This window comes from Bos javanicus, chromosome 4, assembly GCF_032452875.1.
Source record: "Bos javanicus breed banteng chromosome 4, ARS-OSU_banteng_1.0, whole genome shotgun sequence".
Taxonomy (NCBI): domain Eukaryota; kingdom Metazoa; phylum Chordata; class Mammalia; order Artiodactyla; family Bovidae; genus Bos; species Bos javanicus.
Window position 1 is genome coordinate 102,148,997 of NC_083871.1, and position 23,562 is coordinate 102,172,558.

Consider the following 23,562-nt stretch of genomic DNA (forward strand, 5'->3'; position numbering starts at 1 on the left):
TGGATGCTGAGAGGCAGGGCAGCATAGAGAGTGGTTCCACAAAGGTCCCTGGCAATGAATCCAGGGAGGACTTCCTCACCTTTGGGTACGGAGTCAACTCTCTGCCCCCAAACTTCCAATGGGTTTCCATTATTTAATAACTACAAAATCTGAATTCTTCTGATGGCCTTCCAGGTCTTCTGTAATGAGCATGCAATTTATCTTCTTGGTCTAAACTTCTACTACATACCTCCATGCATAAAGCAACACTGCTTCCCAAATATTCACACATTTCTACCCACTGAGTCCTTTCTCATTCAATTCCTGTGGCCTGATTGTCTTCCAGACCTGCCCTCCTGTGTCCCATCTCTTTCTTCAAACTCCAAGAAAACATCTTCCACTCGTGACTAACCACTCTCCCCTCTTTTGTGTTCCTACCACCCAGACATGATCATGTCCATCACTGCATGCCTGCTGTTTACCTTTGCCCAAGAAGCTGATGTCTAACAAGGATGGAGTAGACAGAACTCTTACTAAAGGTCCTTTATGTGTGGATTTAAAACAGGTAGCAGAACCTGTTTAAAGCTTCCCTCATTCAAAAAATTCAAATGATCAATGTGGGGGTGCTGTTCATAAGAGATTAAAAGTACATGGATTGTTTTGAGACTGTTTCTAGTTTGCCATTTAGAACGTGGGATGTGTGCATGAACCCCTATGTTCATAGCAGCACTATTCACAACAGCCAAGCCGTGCAAACAACATAAATGTCAATCGACAGATGAATGACTACAGATGTGGTATATTTATGTAATGGAATACTACCCAGCCATAAAAAATGTAATAGTATCATTTGCAACAACAGGGATGGACCTAGAGATAATCCTACTAAATGAAGTAAGTAGAAAGATAAAGGGGAGAAGGCAATGGCACCCCACTCCAGTACTCTTGCCTGGAAAATCCCATGGACGGAGGAGCCTGCAGTCCATGGGGTCGCCAGGGGTAGGACACGACTGAGCGACTTCACTTTCGCTTTCCACTTTCATGCATTAGAGAAGGAAATGGCAACCCACTCCAGCGTTCTTGCCTGGAGAACCCCAGGGATGAGGGAGCCTGGTGGGCTGCCGTCTATGGGGTCGCACAGAGTCGGACACAACTGACGCAACTTAGCAGCAGCAGCAGAAAGATAAAGACAAGCACCATATGATACCACTTACATGTGGAATCTAACATATGACACAAATGAACCTATCTACAAAAAGAAAGACTCACAGAATGAGAAAACAGACTTGTGGTTGCCATGGGCGAGGGACAGATTGGGAGCTTGGGATTAGCAGATGCAAACTATTATATACACAATAGCTAAACAAGTCCAACTGCATGGCACAGGTAACTCTATTCAATATCCTGTGATAAACCATAATGGAAAAGAATATGAAAATGAAAGTGTATATACGTATATGTATATATTTGAATCACTTTGCAGTACAACAGAAATTGACACGACACTGTAAATCAACTATGTGGTGGCTTAGTTGCTAAGTAAGTCATGTCGGACTCTTGCGATCCCGTGGGCTGCAGCCTGCCAGGCTCCTCTGCCCATGGGATTCTCCAAGCAAAAATACTGGAGCAGGTTGCCATTTCCTCCTCCGGGGGATCTTCCTGACCCAGGGATCAAACCTGGGTCTCCAGCATTGCAAACAGATTCCTTACCAACTATACTTTAAAAAACTTAATTTTTAAAAAAAGAACTTAAGGCATGTTTTCTGCATTGAATTGGTAAACAAAGCTACTTAGCTATCTCTATCCAGCTATCTCCTCTTCCTTCTTCAGGGCACATTTAACCATCAGCTGCTCTAAAAGATCTCTGTCAAACCCTTCCTCTGGCCTCTCTCACCTTGCCCCAAACATCCTTCTAACTCTGTGTTTATCGATCTGTATTGTTTCAGATCAAATTGTTTTTTCTCTCTCCCTAGACCACAAATTCTTGATAACAATGGTTCTTATTTCTCTTTTATTTCTAGCATTTAGCATAGTATTTAGCATACAGTAGGCACTCAAAGCAGTTTTTGTTTCCCCAATAACTTATAAGCAACTTGAACCAATTTTAAGGGAGAAATGATATATTGTTTAACTTTGGATTCCTGGGGGAGGGCTTGAAACTGTGCTTCACACTTGTAACAAGTGAGTACCCTACTGTTCAGTTGTTAAACACGTCCGACTCTTTGTGACCCCATGGTCTGCAGCCCACCAGGCTTCCCTGTCCTTCACTATCTCAGGGAGCTTGCTTAAATTCATGTTCACTGAGTTGGTGATGCCATCCAACCATCTCATCCTCTGTCACCCTCCTCCTCCTCAGGCCCTCCATCTTTCCCAGCATCAGCATCTTTTCCAGTGAGTCGGCTCCTCGCATCAGGTGTCCAAAGTATTGGAGTTTCAGCATCAGTCCTTCCAATTGAGAATTCAGGGTTGATTTCCTTTAGGATTGACTGGTTTGATCTCCTTGCTGTCCATGGGACTGTCAAGAGTCTTCCCCAGCACTACAATTCAAAAGCATCAACTCTTCAGCGCTCAGTCTTCTTTATAGTCCAACTCTCATATCTGTACATGACTACTGGAGAAACAATAGCTTTGACTATATGGACTTTTGTTGGCAAAGTGATGGCTCTGCTTTTTTAATTTGCTGTCTAGGTTTGTCACAGCTTTTCTTCCAAAGAGCAAGTGTCTTTTAACTTTGTGGCTGTAGTCACCGTCCGCAGTGATTTTGGAGCCCAAGAAAATAAAGTCTGTCACTGTTTCCACTTTTCCCCCATCTGTTTGCCATAAACAGTATGAGCATCCCATAACTATTCTTATCAAACAGGTACATTTTTTATCCAGGGAACTGCTTGGATTATACAACATAGGTAAGAAAAACCCAATGTTTCTCCTACTGACACTTTTTTCTTTTTGTACTTTTTCTTGATTTTCAATATCAAGACTTCAAAGAAAGCGCTCAGTGCATGGGAGAGCCTCAGAGGCCATTGAGATTCGAGTATTTCATTGCTCATCTTCTAAAGCTTCTCTCCTTTTCCATTTCTCATCATCCTCACAAATTATCTCACTCCCTTCGGCAGAAGATGCACATTACCCAGGTTATTTTTAGAACACCCTTGTGTGTAGTATTGGCAGTTCAAAACACCAGAGAGAATCCACACAAACACATAAGGATTCTCCTGGGGCTTTCGCTTTGTCCTTGAAGCTCTTTGCATAGCTTTCTAAGGTCTTTCCTGTAGGAACCAGGTGAGCCACATTAAAGGTTTAAATCCAGGCTTTTACTTCCATGTCTCCCTGATGAATGTACAATAAATATTTATTGAACATAATGGGAACTTAACGTTAAGACTAAAACAGGGGGGAAAAAAATGACTAAAACAGGGCATACTGAGCGCTTTCCGTGACATAGACAGAACCTGAAGTTACATGTCCATACTCCAGGTTTACACCTGTATCTCGGGCCATGCCCTTGCCCGAATTTCAGGAATCTATTTGTAGAGAAGCAGTACTGCTCTCTCCACACCCTTCACTCTACCCCCAGATGCAACTAGTACTGACCTAAATACTGATACTTTCAATGACCAAAAAGCCAATGCACCCTCAAGTCACAGAACATGTTCACTCCCGCACAGAGCCATGTATGTCTGGCAAGGCAGAGGAAGATGCAGTTTACAAAGGAAAGAGAAGACACACTTCCCATCTCTACTGTTATGGAAATCAGCCACCACTGTAGTGAGGAGGGGAGGAACACAGGACAAGCAGGCTGATGGGGGACAAGCTGGCCGATGGGGAACACCCAGAATGCCTTTCTCTTTTCCCCTGTCTACAGTGCTCTCTCCTACTTAGCTATACCTCTAAGTGTAATTTTTTTTTTTTCTGAAGTGGAAGTGTTAGTCATTCTGCCATGAGTGAGTCTTTGTGACCCCATAGATTGTAACCCTTGAGGCTCCTCTCTGTCCATGGGATTCTCCAGGCAAGAATACTGGAGTGAGGTGCCATTCCCTTCTCCAGGGGATCTTCCCAACTCAGAGACTGAACCTGGGTCTCCTGCACTGCACACAGATTCCTTACCATCTGAGACACCAGGGAAACCCTAACACACACACACACACACACACACACACACACACACACACACACTTCCATTTATTTACTTTTGGCTGTGTTGGGTTCGTGGCTGTGTGGGCTCTTCTCTAGTTGCAGCAAGCAGAGGCTACTCTCTAGCAGTGCATGGGCTTCTCATTGTAGTGGCTTCTCTTGTCACAGGGCAGGGGCTCAGGGTGCACAGACTTGAGTAGTTATGGCACATGGGCTCAGTGGTTGCGGCTCCCAGGCTCTAGAGCACAGGCACAGTAGCTGAGGTGCATGGGCTTAGTTGCTCTGAGGCATGTGGGATCCTCCCAGATCAGGGATAGAACCAGAGTCTCCTGCATTGGCAGGCAGATTCTTCATCACCAAGCCACCAGGAAAACCCCTAAGATGTAACTTCTTAATTACAGAATTAGACAACTTAATTCAAGAACTGTGCCATTCAAGGTTGTTGTTTAAGGATGATTAGCTAGAGGTTTTTCTGTAGTCTTGATAAATTAGTGCCTTGACACTAATCCCTCAAAGCAGTGCCATTCAATAAAACCTTCTGCAGTGATAAAAATGGTCTGCATCTGTACTGCCAATAGGGTGGGTCCTAGAACCTATGGCAATTAAGTACTTAATGTGCAGGGAGTGTGACCGAGGAACTGGATTTCAAACTTAATTTATTTTCTCTTGATAGACACACGTGGCTCATGTCCACATATTGAACAACCCTATCTAAAACAGCAAAAGGTTTTCTTCTGGATAAAATAAGCAACCTCCTTGACCACCAAATATAGGTTTAGCCAAAATACAGATGGATTTCTTTATCAGCTCTGTGTCAACTCACTAAAACAAAGCTCACCCAAACCTCTCAGACAAATAGCTTAAGCCAGTTTTAGAAGAGTTGGACACAGACATTTGTCCATCAGCAGTAGGGCCCAGAGAAGAGCAGTACAGGCACTAAGTCTGAAAAATGGAGATAACAGTAAATAGTAGTTAAGAGAGAGCTTCCCCTTTCTTATTTAGGAAAAAAGAGAGAAATAAAGGGAGGGCAAGAGGAGGAATCGGGAATGTTCTAGAAGTGTCTGGTGTCTGAAGTAAATATAAAACATGCCAAACAAACATTTAGCCAAACTGAAATGACGAATCTTAAGTGAAATGTCTGCAACCTAAGCTAAACTATGGAAATGTCATCAGTAATTTGTTGAATTGGCAGTCTGGAAATTTGGCTTTTGAAATGAGTTTTACAGCAACTGGCCTGCACCCAGGCTAATCCATATACTCGTGGCAAACAATGGCCACAACAAGAGAACTAAGTCCCCCAAAGCCATACCTACACTTGTGCAGATAGTGTACTGCACGAAGGGCCACGCAGAGACTAAAATCCAGCCTAAGTACCACCCACCACATGCTAAATCCTAGTTCATGGGCTGACAGAGCTCGGGGGTAAAAGAGGTTCACTTGCTCACTTGTTCACTCAGACTTGGACCTATTTCTAATTCTAACAGAGACATCCTTTTCACTAGTGGTGGCCCTGGTGAGACCACAATTTCAGTTTACTGCTCAATTATTTTCTGTTTTTTGGCCACACCAGGTGGCAGGCAGGATCTTAGTTCTCTTGCATTGGGAGCACACAGTCTTAACCACTGGACTGCCAGGGAAGTCCCAACTGCTCAACTCTTATGAAGAAGGCCATAGATAAACCAGTATGCTATCAAATTAGGAATATCCAGAAACATGAAGGTGACTGAAAATCACCTTTGATATGAGATAAGGGAACAATAAAAGTGGAGATGGTTTAGTCTGAAGGAAAGAAGGTTAAAGAAAAATGTAATACCCGACTTCAAATATTTGAAGACCTATCATACAGAAAAAGAGGGAGAATTATCCTGACTATTCCCCAGAAGTGAAACTGTCATACCAGTAAGTAAGAAATAAAGCAGTCCGTTTTGGGCTTAACACGAGAGCAGCATGGTATAATAGGAAAAAATGCGAGCTTTGGGTGACCTCAAACTTAGTCTAAATCCTGATTCCATCAGTTAACACCTCTCTGACTTGAAGCAAATTGGTTCTTCTCTGTAAGATTCAGTGTCCTCGTCAGTATAATAGAAATAACTAACTCAGAGAGTTTGGATATTTAAGAGAACAATTAAAAGAGAGGTACAAAGTATCTAATTCATGCTAAAGATACATGAAATGATAATACTTTAGTTTTTTCTATTAAAAAACTTTTAACAATTATATATAACCAATTGTTGTTGTTTAATTGCTAAGTTGTATCCAACTCTTTTGTGATCCCCCTGGACTGTAGCCCACCAGGCTCCTCTGTCCATGGGAGTTCCCAGGCAAGAATACTGGAGTGGAGATCTTCCCAATCCAGGGATCAAATCCATGTCTCCTGCATTGGCTGCAGATTCTTTACCACTGAGCCACCAGGGAAACCCATTAATCTGACCAGTGGGATAGCCCTAATGTAGCCAAGAACTTCTGACATGGAAGACACTTGCCAATAGAGGCTGGCAGACCATTTGCAAAGATATTTTGTCAGTTAGGTTTTTTGGGTTTTGTTTGTTTGTTTTTTAGCTGCAAACAATAGAAACCAACCCTGGTTAATGGAAACAAAAAGGAACCTCATTGGGAAGATGTTGAATAGATCACAGTTCAGTAGAAGGGCTGGTGATTCCTGCTTGAAAAGGACAGGAACCAGGGCAGGAGGAACCGCCCTATGGGGCCACTGATGGAAATGAGCAAACTGGCACTTCCTTTGACAGCCCTTTAAGAGGTGAGGTGGAAGAGTCTGTGTCCAAGCTCATGCCCCGAGTCCCAAGGAGGAATCAGGATGGTGAGGGGAATCTGCTACAACAGCTCCCAAAGACCTCCCTGGTTTCCATGGCACAGAGCCAGGCATTGCAGTGTACAATCCCACACCCCTGCCCACAACAAGGCAGAGAGAACTCCCAAGGCAAACAGGTGCAGTCACACACTTACACTGGGCTATAGCCCAGAGTAATCTTTCCTTTTTTCTGGCTGCACTGGGTCTTCACTGCATCTCAGGGGTTCCTCTATTTGCTGCAGAGGGGTTTCTCTAGCTGTGGAGCACAGGCTTAGTTGACCTGAGGCATGTGGATCTTAGCCACCCCCCACCCCCCGCCCCCAACCAGGGATCAAATGCATGTCGCCTGTACTGAAAGGTGGATTCTCAACCACTGGGCCACCAGGGAAGTCCCTGGCCCAGAGTAGTTCTTAAGTGCACTTGCCAGGGAGTTCTTTTGGCATTTACATTCTGGCTCCAGAGTCCATCAGCTGTGAGGCCCTGAGCTGTTCCTCTGTGCCTGAGTTTCTGCTTCTGTAAAACTAAACAGTAATCACACCTACCTCATAAGACTGAATTACCTGAAATAAACAGGTAAAGCACTCAGCACAGTTCCTGGCACACACAGTAAAACCTCAGTAAATGCTGTTATTATTATTATTAATACACTATTAACAATGCTGAGAGCACATCACTGAGCACCTTCCAGATATGCTTTATCTGAGAGACACTTAGCATCTAGCTTCTCTAAGGTTCCAGGCCAGGAAGTCAAAGATTTTAGTCCTCTCCTCCCCAGTCCTCCTTGACTTGATTCTCCCAAGTGAATAAGGAGTTTCTATAACACCACAGCTGCTTCACCAAAGCCATTTCGAGTAATCATCAGAAGCCCACAATGAAATATATGAGAAGCACTAATTGTCGGAGAGAATGCTGAAAACACCCACGCTACGGAATCCAGCACCTCAGTGGGAATAACTGCTCACCATTTGTGGATTCACCCATGTGTTATTTCTTCCGAACATGACTTTCAGTTCCTGGAAGAGGTACTTTGCCATAAATGGGAGGACAATTTACTGGAAGTTAAAGGTTGGCTTCCAGGCATTCCATCTCCTCCTGGAAAAAGGGACTTTCTCCCAAATGGCCTGGGGAGAGGGACTAAGGTGTGGTGGTGTGCAACGCACTCTTAGAAAACAGAAAACTTCGCTGCCTTAATAATTCCTTGGCAGCAGTGCTTGGGAGACAAAATCCTTATCTAGAGACATACAAGTTTCTCCACCATCTGAGCTGCAACAGAGATGGCGGAAGTGCCTGAAAAGGCAGGACCATGATCTCCCACCAACAGACCACCTGCCAACTTTGTACTCAAAATCTCCCCTTTCACACACACATTTATCAGGCCATTCAATATCTTCCTCTACTCCCCACTCTTCTTCCTGATACTCTCCACAACATGCACAAGTTTTGTACAATACTTTCTTTTGCCTTCATTTTATTTTTATGTTTTCAGTTAAAGACATTTATGCTGATTTCAAATAGAATATGTGACAGTTGCGGAAAATTTAGAAAATACTGCACAAAGTTTAAAGCAATGAAAACCCATCCATCACTTGTCTTTTGTCTTCATTTTAAGGGCCTTGGGTTGCCAACAAAAATCTCAATACAATGAAATCTTGGCCTAGATCCAACCCCTTGGCTGCAATCACATTTTGCTCTCTGCCATATTACTTCAAGTAACAGAACTGCCAACTGTCCAGAGTGTTCCATCAAGATGTTATCGGTTCACGTCAGATATGGCCTCACAAAACATACCTATTTGGTGGTCGAGCTTCCCCATCCTTAAAATCGCTGCTCACTCTTAATCACAGGATGTAGGAGTGTGGCTATTAGGTGATCAGCTCTACTGAATTTCCTCCATATATTCAACAAATGTGTTGAGGCGCCTATTTCTCCTCCGAAAATCACTGAGCATATGCTATATGGAGACGTGAAATGCAGTTGCTGTAAAAATGAAATGCTATTCTGGGAATACCTATGTCATTACTTGAGCCGAATCTCCTTTACAATGAAATGGCTGCTGCTTAGCAACTAATGCAAGGGAAGAGCCTGCAGAGTTCTCTATCTTCCCCTCAGCCCACCCCTGCCCCAATAGGAAGAATATGAAACACCTACCATCACCCTGGTGGTGTCACTGTATGGTTTGCACTTAAAACAGGGGGAGTCAGGACAATGACGATGAGGTCATTGTCCTCGTCAGTGAGACACGGATTTGGGACCCTAGCCAGTGGTGGAGCCCAACTCTGTTCATCACAATGAACAACTGAGATCAAGTCAGTAAAATTAATGAGGGGAAAATATTGAGAACCATCTTTCCAAAGAGCAGTGGGAGGAGTCAGGGTGCTGAAGGGAAGGGAACATGGGGCTTCAGATCCAAAAACTAGACTGAGCCTGGCAGTGCCCATTGCTGGCATGTGGCTTTAGGGCAGGTACTTAGCAGCCATGCCTGCTTTCTGAACAGCACAAGGGTTCTGAAGACAATACCTGCTCTACCTGTTTGGAAGATTAAATTAGATCAATTATGTGAAAGCAGTTTTTAAATGGTAAAGCTCTAAAAAAGCATCACACACATCTTTATCATATGTATCTAAATTTAGTCAGTATTAACAATTTAAGAAATCTCCAGAAATTTGTCTTTTGTAGAAAAAAAAAATCCCTTAGATCTTGTTATAATTCTGTACCGGCTCATAAAAAGCTTCTGTTTTAATCTTTAAATAGCTTGGACGTTTATTTTTGAACTTGAGATTTATTTTGCTAAGAAATTCTGAAGGTTTTCTTCAAATGTGAAAGAATGACTCTGGTTTTTTAACTGATCCTTTGGAACTTTCTAGGGGTCTGTAACTATGCACACAGATATGAATTCTAAAATATGCTGCTATGGAAAAACCTGCGTTACAAGAACTTGAAGCCTGAATAGGCCCTTTAGTTAAAGGCAAAAGACTCTTCTTAGGATATTTTTTTTTTTAATCAAATGGTACCTAGTATGCCATTTTGTCCACACAAAGTACACATGAATTGTTCCTAATTTCTTCACCTCAAATATTATATTACCCAACTCCCTTCAAGTTCTACTCTGATTACAACTCATAAGATTTTATACTGAAGGTGGAATTGGAATCAGGGAGTTCCAGGCTATAACCCTTACAAATCATTTACTGGCCTCAGGAAACTGGATTTGTTCCTCAATTCATGCAATGGAAAATTCATATAGTTTGAAAAAGAATCACCAAGGACAGCTCAACCTTGGTCTTCTTAAAATTGCCAGTAGCACAGAGCTATTCACAGAGCCAAGTCCATGCTTGAACAGGAAAGGAATTCTTGTTTTCTTAGCCCATCACCTTTGTTAAGACCTTCTTCTATGTCAAGACTGTGTGTGCACACTAAGATGAAGTGCACAGCTCTCTCCTCTCAGGGGATTTTGGTCTAATAAGCTACGAGAGGGTGGAAATATGGCTATTTATACACAGGAAACGGAAACAGGTGAAAAAGAACCAGGCTGAAAAATTGTATTAGAGAAGCAATAAGCAAATACAGGCATAGATCTAAACTCTGCCATTTAAGTGGCTTTGTGACCTCAGGCAAGTAGCTTACAATCTAAGTCCCCATGTCTTCATTTGTAAAATGGAAAAAATAATAGGCCCTACTTAAGTGTGTTAGTGTCACTCACTCAGTCGTATCCGACTCTTTGCAACCCCATGGACTGTAGCCCACCAGGGTCCTCTGTCCATGGAATTCCCCAGGCAAGAATACTGGAGTGAATTGCCATTCCCTTCTCCAGGGTTACTTAACTGAAGGTTAAATGAAATACTATTATAAAATGTTTAGCAGCTCTTGGCACAGATTAAGCATTTCATAAAATTAGTAACTTGGACTGATTAATAGTCTCACAAGTAGGTATGTGAATAAACTAATACTTGCAGTCCAAATTTGAGGGCTTCTCAAAGGGCTCAGTGGTAAAACCTGCCAATGCAGGAGACACAGGTTCAATCCCTGGGTAGAGAAAATCTCCTGGAGGAGGAAATGGCAACTCACTCCAGGATTCTTGCCTAGAGAATACCATGGACAGAGAAGCCTGGAGGGTTGGGGTCACAAAGAGTTGGACATGACTGAATGACTGAGCATGTACACATGTCCAAATCCGAATGAAGAAAAGTTTTTTCCTTCTCTTAGCTGCATGTCACCAGATCTTTGTAAGTATATAGGCTGCCTCTGCAGACTATCAGAGGTTGTTGGGAAGGAGAAGAACAGTGACGTGTTGCTTTTTGGTCATTGGGAGGAAAGGGAGGGTGCATTGGGAAAGCAGGTGGCTCTCTGGGTGTTCATTCTGCCAGGGAAGACTACTCTCTCCAGCTTCTGGGGTTCAAGGTTCCTCTGCTTTCTTTCTAACTTCAGAAGCTGAGGACAGTGTTCCCCCACTGGAGAAAAACAAAAATACACTACAGCTTATTGACTGAGAGGGGGCCAATTTAAAAGGAAGAAACTGTGTTAAAGTAGGCTCTCTTCTCAAAAACCTCTACAGGAAGTGCTCTGAGAGAGACAGCCTGAAACCGTGTCATGTACAGGACAATGATGAGAACACAGTCCTTTCAGTTTGCAGACTGTTTCAGAAGTTTATCTCAAAGTGATGCATGGAACCCTTTCCAAAAGGTTCCAGTTAAGTTTACATGAAGCTCTTTAAAGAAGATGTGGTACATGTATACAATGGAATACTACTCAGCCATTAAAAAAGAATGAAATAATGTCATTTGCAGCAACATGGATGGAGCTAGAGAGTGTCATACTGAGTGAAGTGAGTCAGACATAGAAGGAGAAATATCATATGACATCCCTCATATATGGAATCTAAAAAGAAATGATATAAATGAGCTTACAAAATAGAAAGAGACTCACAGACTTAGAAAACGAACTTAACGTTGCTGGGGGGAAGGGACAGTTAAGGACTCTGGGAAGGTCATGTACACACTGCTATATTTAAAATGGATAATCAACAAGGACCTATTATAAAGCATACGGAACTCTGCTCAAGGTTATGTGCCAGCCAGGATGGAGAGGAGTTTGGGGAAAGAGTGGATCATGTATATGTTTAGAGTGGATCATGTATGTATTTAGTGGATCATATATATGTCCCTTCACTGCTCACCTGAAACAATCACAACATTGTTAACCAGCTATACCCCAATATGAAATATTTTTGGTGTTAAAAATAAATAATTAAAAAAAAAATCTTTAAACAAATTGCTTTCAAGTGTTTTTGAAACAAAAATTAATTTTTCCACAGAATTTTGACATCTTATATACAAAAGAAGGACACATTTTAAAATGTTCTTTGGACCATGCAAGATGTCTATCTTCTGGCTATTTCCTGAAGATCTTCAAGATATGCAAAAGCAATTAAACTGCCTTTCAAAGAAAAAAAAAGTGGATTTACTTCCTCAATACCTTAACATCCTGAGCCAGTTTTATTTGCTCAACAAATATTTAATAATCTTCTAAAATTAAAAAAATAAAATAAAATCTGCTTTGGTCTGGCTGAGATAACTGACAGCATGTCCCAGAAGGCCGAGCCTTCCATTTCTGAAATAATCCGGGACAGGTCGCCCCTAGGAAGCTTTTTTCTCTCACTGCCAGGACACGGCAGCCAGCTACGGTCTGCACGTGCAGAGAAGACAGCATCTAGTCAGGCCAGGAGAGGGATGCCCCCTGTCCTGGGGGCCCTGGCGACAGCTCTGTTTCTAGCACCTCTGCCTTTATCTGCATATCTATTCCTGGCACTACAAAGCTCTGAGACCCCCATTCCCTCCACGACTGGCTTCCTGCTCCCAGATGGCAGCTGGGCTGTGGGCTACTGCCCCCTGATCACTCTGCTCACTGCGCCTGTCTTCTCCGACCTTGGCCTTCTGCCTGATCCGATTTCCAGAGCACTCAGAAGCAGCCTTCAGATCCTCTAGGAAGGGTGAACTAGTTTTTAATAAGTTGTGAAGGGAAAAGGACATATTCTCTACCCCCACTGAATGTCAAAACCTGTAAATTAAAGTGTATAATCGATCTCATTTTCATATTACCTGAATAATCTTATCACTTGCTATCAACATTCGATTAATGTTCAATATTTTGAAGACTAAAAAACAAAATCTGGTCCTTGGTTGGACATAAGTATGGCTGATGCCACTTATAATAATAACATATAATAAACATACTCATGCTGCTTCCATTGTTACAGAGACCGTTATCAGTTAGCTTTCAAATAATCACACAGGGTAGGGACTATTATCATTACCATTAGACAGGGAAACTAAGGCACAGAGAGGTTAAGTAACTCGGCCATGGCCCGACAGCAGGCAGAGGCAGAGATATGACCCAAAGAGATAGGGCTCCAGAGCCAGGGCTCTCAGCCACTACTTCACTCTGACACTCAAGGAACTGAAGGATAAGAATAATGAGAGCCGACTGCAGTTTAATTATCACTGTTTTTAAGCTTTGAATGTCTCCCCCTCCATCTAACAAAAGCCAGACCATTAATATTATAGCTTAACTCAGAATTTGTTCCATATCAGAGCATTATTTATGAGTCTGAAAAACCTAAAAGACCATTCTCCACTGGAGCAAATGAAGTTTGCTAACTTCATGGAAGTTAGGCACAAGAACTCCAGAAGTCCCCATCTAAGAGCTGTTGCCTTAAAAAACAAACAAACAGTATTCACTCCACTTCAACAACTCACAAAGTGCTGGAAGGAAAGAACTAAAATTAATCTGCAAAGATCCTTCTTCCCACCTCTACCCAACTATAGCCCCCTGCCCCAGCCAATACACACACTTCTCATGGGTTAATTTTTTTTTTTTTCTAAAATTAGCCAAACAGTGCTCATTCCACCTCTCTGAACACTACTGGTGTCAGAAAACTCACCAGCCATTCTTCAGGTGCTTTATATGTTATGCAAATAAAAAGTAGCTGGTACTTTCTCAAAGACTTTGGGATTAAATGCGTTAAAAACAAAACAGAGGTTTAGTTAGTCACAAAGTTGATTGAGGAATTCTTCCTAAAATAACTTTTCCATCCGAAGTCAGTCAAGGGAGCTGGGAGGAGAGAGTGAGTAAGGTAATACAGAAGAGAGGCCATGGGGGTAACTTCGGGCTGGCTGGACCACGGTTGGTGCAGATGCCGAAAACATGGGGCAACCATCTTTCTAAGTTCTACTCAGAGAAGGAAAAGCCAACAGAAAACTCCCTAAGGAGAAAATCAGTGATGCCCCTTGGAAAAGGATGAGACAGACAGAGAGCCGGAGAGCTAATTAGTGCTACTCAGAAGGCAAATTAAGGCCTTTTCTGTGACAAGCTGCAAATAGCTGGTTAAGCAAGATATTCGGCCACCCTCTCCAGCCTCCAACAGCTGGCTAAATGGCTGGCACAGGTACTCGCACAGGAAGCTGTAAACAGAAACAGTCCTGGGAAGCTGGACAAAGTGTAAATGAGAAAAAGGCAGACGCTTCTCTGAGTAGAAAGGAAAAAACCCACAGCTGAGATGGACAGGGAGCACATAACATAGTAGCTTATTTAAAGAAGGCAATTAAATTCATTCATTCGATAAATATTTATCCAACACCTACTGAGCAATAAGAACAGGATTCAGAGATTCCAATGATAAGGTGCAATTTCTGTCCTCAAAGGAACTCATGACCTAGCAGGGAAGAGTAAGACTTTTTTTTTTTTCAATAGTTCTTTCATTTTTAATTACAAACGAAATATATGAAAAATTCTAATGACACAGAAGTGTATTATCCCCTTGGCTCTCCAACCAAGATCCTACTCTCCAAAAGTAACTGGTGATGATGGTTTGATGTACATGTTTCCAGGATATTTTCTATACATAAATAAACACATTATAAACCAAAATGAGGGCCTAAATAGACATTTAAAGTTAACTCTGCTCAAGGCACTGTGCTGAGTTCTCACCATAAAATAACTCATTTAATTCTCCTAACAAACTTCTAAGAGAAGTATTATTATTACCACATGAGCCTCAGAGGGGTGACATAACATTCCCAAGCTCAGCTAGAACGTGCCAGGTTCAAATCCTAGTCTAATTCCCAGGACAGAAAACGACAACTCAGCCCTAACACAGATGTTTGAAAGCATCATGTGAGGACAGGAGAGAACCACAGAAAGTGGACCTTCTTGAGCTCAAGCCTAACAAGGGGTGTGTCTGGGGAACAAGCCAGAGATGAGTCTGGGGAGCGTTATGTGCAAACAGAACTAACTTAGGAGTTTTTCTTCTGTTAATCTCCTTGTATAATACGCTGGTCTGTTATGCCTTGCAATAGGCATAACATTCCAACCAGTTCAAACAATTCCAAAAGTTCAAACAGTTACAACCAGTTAAAACACTTTGAAATTAGTCCATTTTTATAGTGATTTTGACCAAATTCAACTTCAAAGAAACATAAAAAGCCTAACAGCATAGATTTTTACTCTGCTCTTTACCTTCTTCCCTGAGCTACCCATTCACATTCCACATTAATGCAGTAAATACTATGCTAAAACTACCATTATAGGGTCTCAGAAAAAAATAATTAGGATCCATGTTATCCAGTGCAAACCCTTGTAAGAAAGCAAATGTCACATAGCCCAACATGTAGGAAACTGTTTGGATACTTCTTGTCTAAGGGTGAGTGCTTCTGAACCCACTTCAAGGACACCTCAAGGTTGCATAAGGAATGTGTATTCTAGCCCAGAAGAGTCTGGAAGATGCAGCTAGCCTGGACCCTCACAAGGAGTCCTTATTGTTTCAGATTAGAAAGTAAAGCATTCCCTGTTCAATGTTATGTGGCAGCCTGGATAGCAGGGGAGTTGGGGAAGAATGGATATATGCATATGTAAGGCTGACTCCTTTTTTGTCCACCTGAAATTATCACAACGTTGTTAATTGGCTATAGTTAGTTAGTTCAGTCACTCAGTCGTGTCCGACTCTTTGTGACCCCATGAACCGCAGCATGCCTGGCCTCCCTGTCCATCACCACCTCCTGGAGTTCACTCAAATTCATGTGCATCGAGTTGGTGATGCCATCCAGCCATCTCATCCTCTGTCGTCCCCTTCTCCTCCTGTTCCCAATCCCTCCCAGCATCAGGGTATTTTCCAATGAGTCAACTCTTTGCATGAAGTGGCCAAAGTATTGGAGTTTCAGCTTCAGCATCAGTCCTTCCAATGAACACCCAGGACTGATCTCCTTTAGGATGGACTGTTTGGATCTCCTTGAAGTCCAAGGGACTCACAAGAGTCTTCTCCAGTACCACAGTTCAAAAGCATCAATTCTTCGCTATATTCCAATATAAAATGAAAAGTTTTAAAAAAAGTAACAAGTTCCAAAGAATTAGCTCTAGTCCTACTAAATCTGACCCTACGAGGCAACACTGCTGTTGCCAGAGCAGAAGTAAACACCAGCAAGGCTCCCATCCACTTCTTCATCCCCTGATGCCACAGGACCCAGTGTTGTCACTCTGCCATGTGAAAACCAAGCCTTGAAAAGATCAGCTAGAGCAGATTAAGTACTCTGGACGGTGGTTCAAGTGCAAGCTTGCCTAGTGTATATGCTGATGGAGAAAGTCTACACTTAGCCAAGTCCTAAGTCATTATTGAAGAGGGAAACAGTAACTTGGAACCAAGGTTCTACCTAATCTAGAAGCCTCTAAATATCAAACAAGTATGTGAAGCACAGATGAAAATAAATAATATAAATAAAAGTGGTTTACAAAGGAGGATGCTGTGTACTGATATTCAGGAAAAGAAAACTTTCCCCCATACACTATACATTCCCATGCAAGGAAAAACAAGTTCCATGTTCTCCTACTCAGCTTTCAACATGACAACAGTCTTTCCTAACGTCACAATGCTGTGTTGCAGGGAAATACTCAAAATGGAAATACTGTCCTCTTATCAATGTGTAAAGAATAACAGAACCATTTTTACCATGCAGCATAATGTAAGAAGCTAAATGCTCCTTGTGACTTTTATCTCATATCCCAAATTCCCTTTCAGGAGGGTCTGATATTACCATCCAGGTTTATAAATAGAGAAACTGAAGCACAGGCATTAATATCTCATAAGTAACAGTAACTGCCCAGTCCTCCTTACAAACAAAATCACACTTGATCATTTATTCTGTGCTGCTCAAAGAGGTACAGACAGGCCACCTCCTCCCTGGATCAAGGTTCACCTACACAACACCTGTGTAGTTTTTATTAAAAGTCATATAAAACTCTAAACATGGAGATCTTCAGAGATAGCAGGTGTCATGTAGGTGGTTTTGTTCTCAGAAGCAAAACCAATGTATTTTCTGGTGATCGTGAATTTAGATTCATTTCTATTTCTGAAAGAGTAGAGGAGTTCCTTAAAATTATACATCCAAAGGGACACAGTCCAAAGAATAAATTATACAAGAGATAATAAATAATGACCTGTGGCATACTATGGAAGAGGTAAAAGAACAGCTTACATTCATGTGAACACAGACATCCAAGGGACACATTCAAAACAGAAGTGAATGTTTAGGGGAGAAGGATGGGGTCTAAAAAGAATGTCATTTAGAGTCAGATCTGGGTTTAAATTCTGTCTCCTACCCAAGTTCTAATCCTTAGGTTTGTTTATAAAATAGAAATAACCACAATCATATCAACAACAGAAGGGCTCCAAACAGGAAAATGAGAACATAAAGGCTGTATATTGTCACCCTGATTATTTAACTTATATGCAGAGTACATCATGCGAAATGCTGGGCTGGATGAAGCACAAGCTGGAATCAAGATTGTCAGAAGAAATATCAATAACGCCAAATACACAGATGACACCACCCTTATGGCAGAAAGCAAAGAGGAACTAAAGAGTCTCTTGATGAAAGCAAAAGAGGAAAGTGAAAAAGTTGGCTTAAAGCTCAACATTCAGAAAACTAAGATCATGGCATCCGGTCCCATCACTTCATGGCAAATAGATGGGGCAACAATGGAAATAGTGAGAGACTTTATTTTGGGGGGCTCCAAAATCACCACAGATGGTGACTGCAGCCATGAAATTAAAAGACACTTGCTCCTTGGAAGAAAAGCTATGACCAACCTAGACAGCTTATTAAAAAGCAGAAACATTACTTTCCCAAAAAGGTCCATCTAGTCAAACCTATGGTTTTTCTAGTAGTCGTGTATGGATGTGAGAGTTGGACTGTAAAGAAAGCTGAATACCAAACAATTGACGCTTTTGAACTGTGGTGCTGGAGAAGACTCTTGAGAGTCCCTTGGACTGCAAGGAGATCCAACCAGTCCATCCTAAAGGACATTAGTCCTGAATAGTCATTGGAAGGACTGATGCTGAAGCTGAAACTCCAATCCTTTGGCCACCTGATGCAAAGAGCTGACTCATTTGAAAAGGCCCTGATGCTGGGAAAGATTGAAGGCAGGAGAAGGGGATGACAGAGGACGAGATGGTTGGCTGGCATCACCGACTCAATGGACATGAATTTGAGCAGGTTCCGGAAGTTGGTGATGGACAGAGAAGCCTGGTGTGCTGCAGTCTCTGAGGTTGCAAAGAGTCGGACATGACTGAGCAACTGAACTGAGCTGAAGAATCACATCATGACCGTCATGAAGAGTAAATAAGACAGAACATGAGATGGTTGGATGGCATCATTGACTCAATGGACAAGAGTCTGAGCGAACTCCAGCAGACAGTGAAAGACAGGGAAGACTGGCATGCTGCAGTCCATGGGGTCAAAAAGAGTCGGACACAACTGAGCAACTGAACAACAGGACAAATTTAGTGCCATTCCTGGTACACAGGAGACAATGAACATCAGCTACCTTCTCCTTCCCTTCCCCTGTGTGTTTCTAAAAGATTTTTTTTGTTGTTATACTGACTTAAATGGGAACTCTTACAGTGGTTAAAAAAACAGTTCCTACACATTATATAGTCATTGGCACATATGTATCTGTTGCAGCACCATAATTTGCAAAGAAAAAGGAAGTAGTAATTTTAACAGAAAAGTACTAGCTCACTTGCACTGCTTTCTAAACCCTTCAGCTTTATGGTCTACAGAGATTATTTGCTCTAGGGGAGCAGAATGTGAAATAAAGGAAAAATTCTCGTGGGAAAAAAGGTTCCCAAAAAAAGAAAGAGAAGATAATGAGGGGAAATCGAGGGGTATAGAAAGGAATTTATTTTACTTAACAAAGTAAAAGTCAAGCAAAATGAATAATCTGCCTCCAGAAATGGTTATTTAAAGGTTTTTTGCAAAGGGCTCTGGTTCCTAAAAAGACAGAAGTCATTGCATATGCCCACCCACTCCTCATTTATTTTTAAACCCTAGCTTATATGTTCCTTAGCAACAGAAGGAGCAGATGAGACCCCCTACACACAGGCGCACACACACACCCTCTCCCCTAGCCCCCTTCTTCTCTCCTGTCATGTCATTCTGTAAACACCCATGTTCTTCAAAAGATATTTATTTTTGACCACCTGCAAATCTCTTCCTCCCCACTTCAACTGATCCCCCTGACATCGTGGCCATATTCCACACCCTAACTCAACCCTTTCACTTAGATTCCATTCTGTGAGGTGTTCTTGACCCCCATCCATTATCTTTCTCCAGTCACTGTCCTTGGGTGCAGTGAGGTGCACCTCCCCCTCAGAAGTGAGGTGATGTGGTTGGTCCTCACTGAGGAGCCAATGCTCAACTTCAGTCAAAGTCTCTTTTCTTACAGACCATTCATCAACCCACCAGTGAAATGGCCAGGCCTAGCTACATCTGAGTCCAGCATAAATGGCTTCCATGATGAATAGGTATGCCATTCACCACCCATTCACCAGGTCTCTAAAAAAATAATCCTCCTCCTCATCAAAATAGAGACACTCTCCAGGCTACCAGCACAAACACATGCTGATGAAATACCTATTTTTCTGTCTTTCCTCTGACTTTGGGACTGCTAGCCATGTTTGGCTGAGCATGGATTATGAGTTTAAAGATCAACTGCTTACCTCTGGGGGTTTGGGGGGGAACACAGACCAGCAGACCTCAGATATTAGTGTGCTTACGCATCACCTGAGGAGCCTGTTAAAAAATGCCCACGCACGGAGAGTTTGATTTTGAAAGTGTGGGGTGGTGGGCATCTTTAGCCAGCTTCCTGAGGCGATGCTGATACAGGAGGCTTCCTGAATTGGAGACTGTAAAGCTTTATTTAAAAGGAAATGATGTTCACAAGGCAGAAGCCACTTCTGTAGACTGTAAGGCAGATGCAGTCTTACTCTTTCTCTACAGAAAAAAAAAAAAAAAACACTGTCTGGGCCTACGTCTGTGTTTGCCTGTGAACACCCATACACATGTATGTGTGAGCATGCAACCCAGAAAGCCACAGTCCCACACAGTACTCTTTTCCAAGAGAGAGAGGCTCAGGGAATGACTCCTGCCAAGAGGCGAGCTGAAATGATTTCCCTTGCAAACTCTGGCTTTGCAACCCAGGAGGAGCCTGATGATGAATACCAATGACACAGGAACGATTCTGGGCCCAGGAGCCCAGACACACAATATGTTTCATGTAATCAACCGCCCCACAGCCTCCAACTCACAATTCCTAAATTAGGCTGAATGTAGTCCCTGGTCCCCTCAGGGCCAGACAAGCCATCCTAGCTAGGAAGTAGAACTGCCTGTGTCCTAGCCTACCTCCTCAGAGCTGCCTCACTTTCCACCACTTGTCTATTTTTAGAAACCAAAAATATCAAGAGAAAGATCCATTTTATCCTGATCTAAGTGAGTAACTAAAAGAGCAAGTCAGGTGGGAAACTCCTTCAATGCACAAAGAACAAAATGCCCTTGAGGGACAAGGGAGCAACACTTTCCCCAGGAAGATGGTCTTGGAGTTGCAAGGACTAAATACTGAGACACAGAGTACATGCCCTAGTGACCGGGTCCTCCAGTCCAGGTGATGTCCGTAGGGATCCCGATGATTCACACACATGCCCCCAGAAATACAACACACATCCTCACAAACCCACACACCTCTGTCATCTGCTTTTGCTTACATAACAGCACATGCTGTAAGAGCCTTAGTACTTTATATGGGTTTCTGGAGAGGACTGCTAACTCAAAATGAGGAGGGTCCCTTGCTTTCTTTTCAAGGAATACTCCGAGCCTGAGCAAGTGAACATCTTTGCAAGTCTATGCTTGTTTATCACCTCAACTTTTAAGATTAACAAGCAGGAAGGGTAGTCTCCCAAACTCTCCAAACCTATCAATATCTTTATTCTTGCCTGGGGTGGGAGACTGGGCAGCGCAGAGGAGAAAACTTACCAAATCCTCCTTTCTTATCTGTGACTCCTGACACAATGTGGGGTAGTCTTTTAAAGCATCATTTGGGGGGCATTTATCCCACACTGTCCTAGTCTTGCAAATACACCCATGCTGGGCACAAGCATGGCCCCATTCTTGCCCTCACACCTTCTGTGCCAACAGGCTCCCCAGGTCGTCCTTCTGGGCACACCCAAGAGAACTGGTACTTTTCTGTTAAAATTACTACTTCCTTTTTCTTTGCAAATTATGGTGCTGCAACAGATACATATGTGCCAATGACTAGTTCCCAGGGCGGGGGGGGGGGGGTGTCACATGTACAGGTACCCCGGGAACTAGTTGCGTACGTACAAACAGAGATTCACAACGCAGCAGGACCAACTTCCGTAAGGATTTCTCTACAGTGTAGAGCGCTGTTCTTTTCTGCCCGTCTGTGATCTCAAGTATCAACTTAGTGCCAGAGGTTCACTCAGTGAAATAAGGAACGGAGGGGGAGTGGGTGAAGATGACCCAGGCTTAGGGACAACTTCGAGGACTTCTCTCAAGAAAGCCGGCACCTGTGTGTGCACCCCCTCACACACACACACACACATACACGCGCATTTTTATTGTTCTGACCTCAGGGAACCAGTCTTCTCTCCAGTTCCGGAGGGAAACCTGGCAGACGTAGCTTCCCTCCAGCCCAGAAAGATCGGATGGGAAGTGAACACACAGCCCAGAAGGGGGAGGAAGAAACAGAGAGACAGACAGAAAGAGCGAGCGAGAGAGAGATGCCCCCAGTCCGAAGAAGCGCCTCTCCGAGGGCGTAGAACCGGTCTCGCACCCCGCAGCGGCACCTGCCTCCCGGTTGCCCAGGCTCGCGCGCCTACCTGTAAGAGACCTGCTTCCGGAAAGTTAAGTTCCGCAGCTTTTCCTCCAGTGCCTCGTCCTTCTCTTTCGGGCCGGCGGCCCCGGGCTCTTCCAGGGCAGCGGCCGCCGCTGCCCCCGCGCCCCTCGGGTCCGCGCCGCCCTCGGCGCCCAGGCAGCAGCTCCCGGCGCCGCTTCCGCTGCTGCTGCTGCCGCCCGTCGCCCCCTTCTCCTCTCCCGCCGAGGAGCTGGGGTTCATGGCGACCGCTCCGGCAGCCGCGGAGGGAGCCTAGGCGCCGCCGCTGCAGAGGCCGGGCCGGCGGACGGCGCTGACGGCTGCTGCCACTGCAGGAGAGCGAGCAGGTCCGCGCGCCGCTGACAGGGGCGGCAAATGGCAGCCCCTTCCCGCAGCATCCATCCGCGGCGGCCCCGCACCGGGGCATTGTGGGAAACTCCGTGCCTCCACTCCCCCTCCCCGACCAATCAGAGGCCACCTCCCTCCACCTCCCCTCACCCTCCCCGCTCACACCCGCGCCCTCCCGCCCCTCTGGCCTTTTCCGAAATCCGGAGCACCTGCCACCGCCGCACCTGAACTCCGCCCTGAGGCGTCGGGTGGCCGGAGAGGTGGACAGAGGACGGAGGGGGGAGCGGTGAGGGGAGGAGGGTGAGGAGTTGCCCGGCTGGGCGCGCAGACAGGGCCAGCAGGAGAGGAGAGCTCCAAAGGGAAACTCGGAGGACGGCGTGCCGCGCCCTGGTTATTACACGAGGAAACGGAGACCAGGAAGGGAGAGGTGCCCTGCCTGGGCTGCCGGCCCGGGAGCGCTACCGCCCACCTTGGTCCCCGTCCCCATGCCTGACGTCCGATGTCCGGGACGGCATTCTCCCCACCGCCGCTGCCCGACCCTGCACGGCGGAGCCCGGCAGAAGCCGTCCTACGCGGGAAACGTGGGCAATGCAATGCGCGCGTGGTCTGTGCGAACCTGGGAGAGAATTCGTGCGCAGGGTAAATGAGGGATGAGGAGGAGGTAAGTTTAACATGCAGGCGAAAATCTGCCTCCTCTCGCAGGACAAGGGCTGGGATCCCCTCATCCCTAAACCCCCCAGCCTAGAGCCTTCCTTACGCATAGAAAGATCTTCCTAAAGAGCTGTTCATAGACTGAATCAGATCACAGGCCACTCAGCGAAGTAGAAACACCGAGAGAACCAGGAGACAGAATGAGGACCGAGCGCTGGTTGCTGCTGCGGGCGGCAGAGCAGGGAGGAGAGGATGGGCAGCTCGAAGCGGGGCTTCCAACCTCTCCGGACCCCACTGCCGAACAAAGCCAAGCTTGCAGGCTCTGCAGATTTAATTGCCCAGCGGTCTCTTGTTTTTGTTTTTAAAAATTCTCAGAAACTCTGTGAGGTTTGAATGATGTGCTACGAAGTGTGTGAGACAGTTTTCCAAAT

General features: G+C 44.2%; 1 protein-coding gene across 1 annotated transcript in view; it reads right to left on the reverse strand.

The window, feature by feature from the left end:
- DGKI (diacylglycerol kinase iota) overlaps nt 1-22,459 on the reverse strand; it is a 515,206-nt gene extending 492,747 nt beyond the window's left edge. Inside the window, exon 1 of the mRNA XM_061414831.1 lies at nt 22,140-22,459. Coding sequence (XP_061270815.1) covers nt 22,140-22,375 — 236 coding nt within the window. The 5' untranslated portion in view covers nt 22,376-22,459. The remainder of the gene's footprint in view (nt 1-22,139) is intronic.
- Between the last annotated feature and the right edge of the window lie 1,103 nt (nt 22,460-23,562).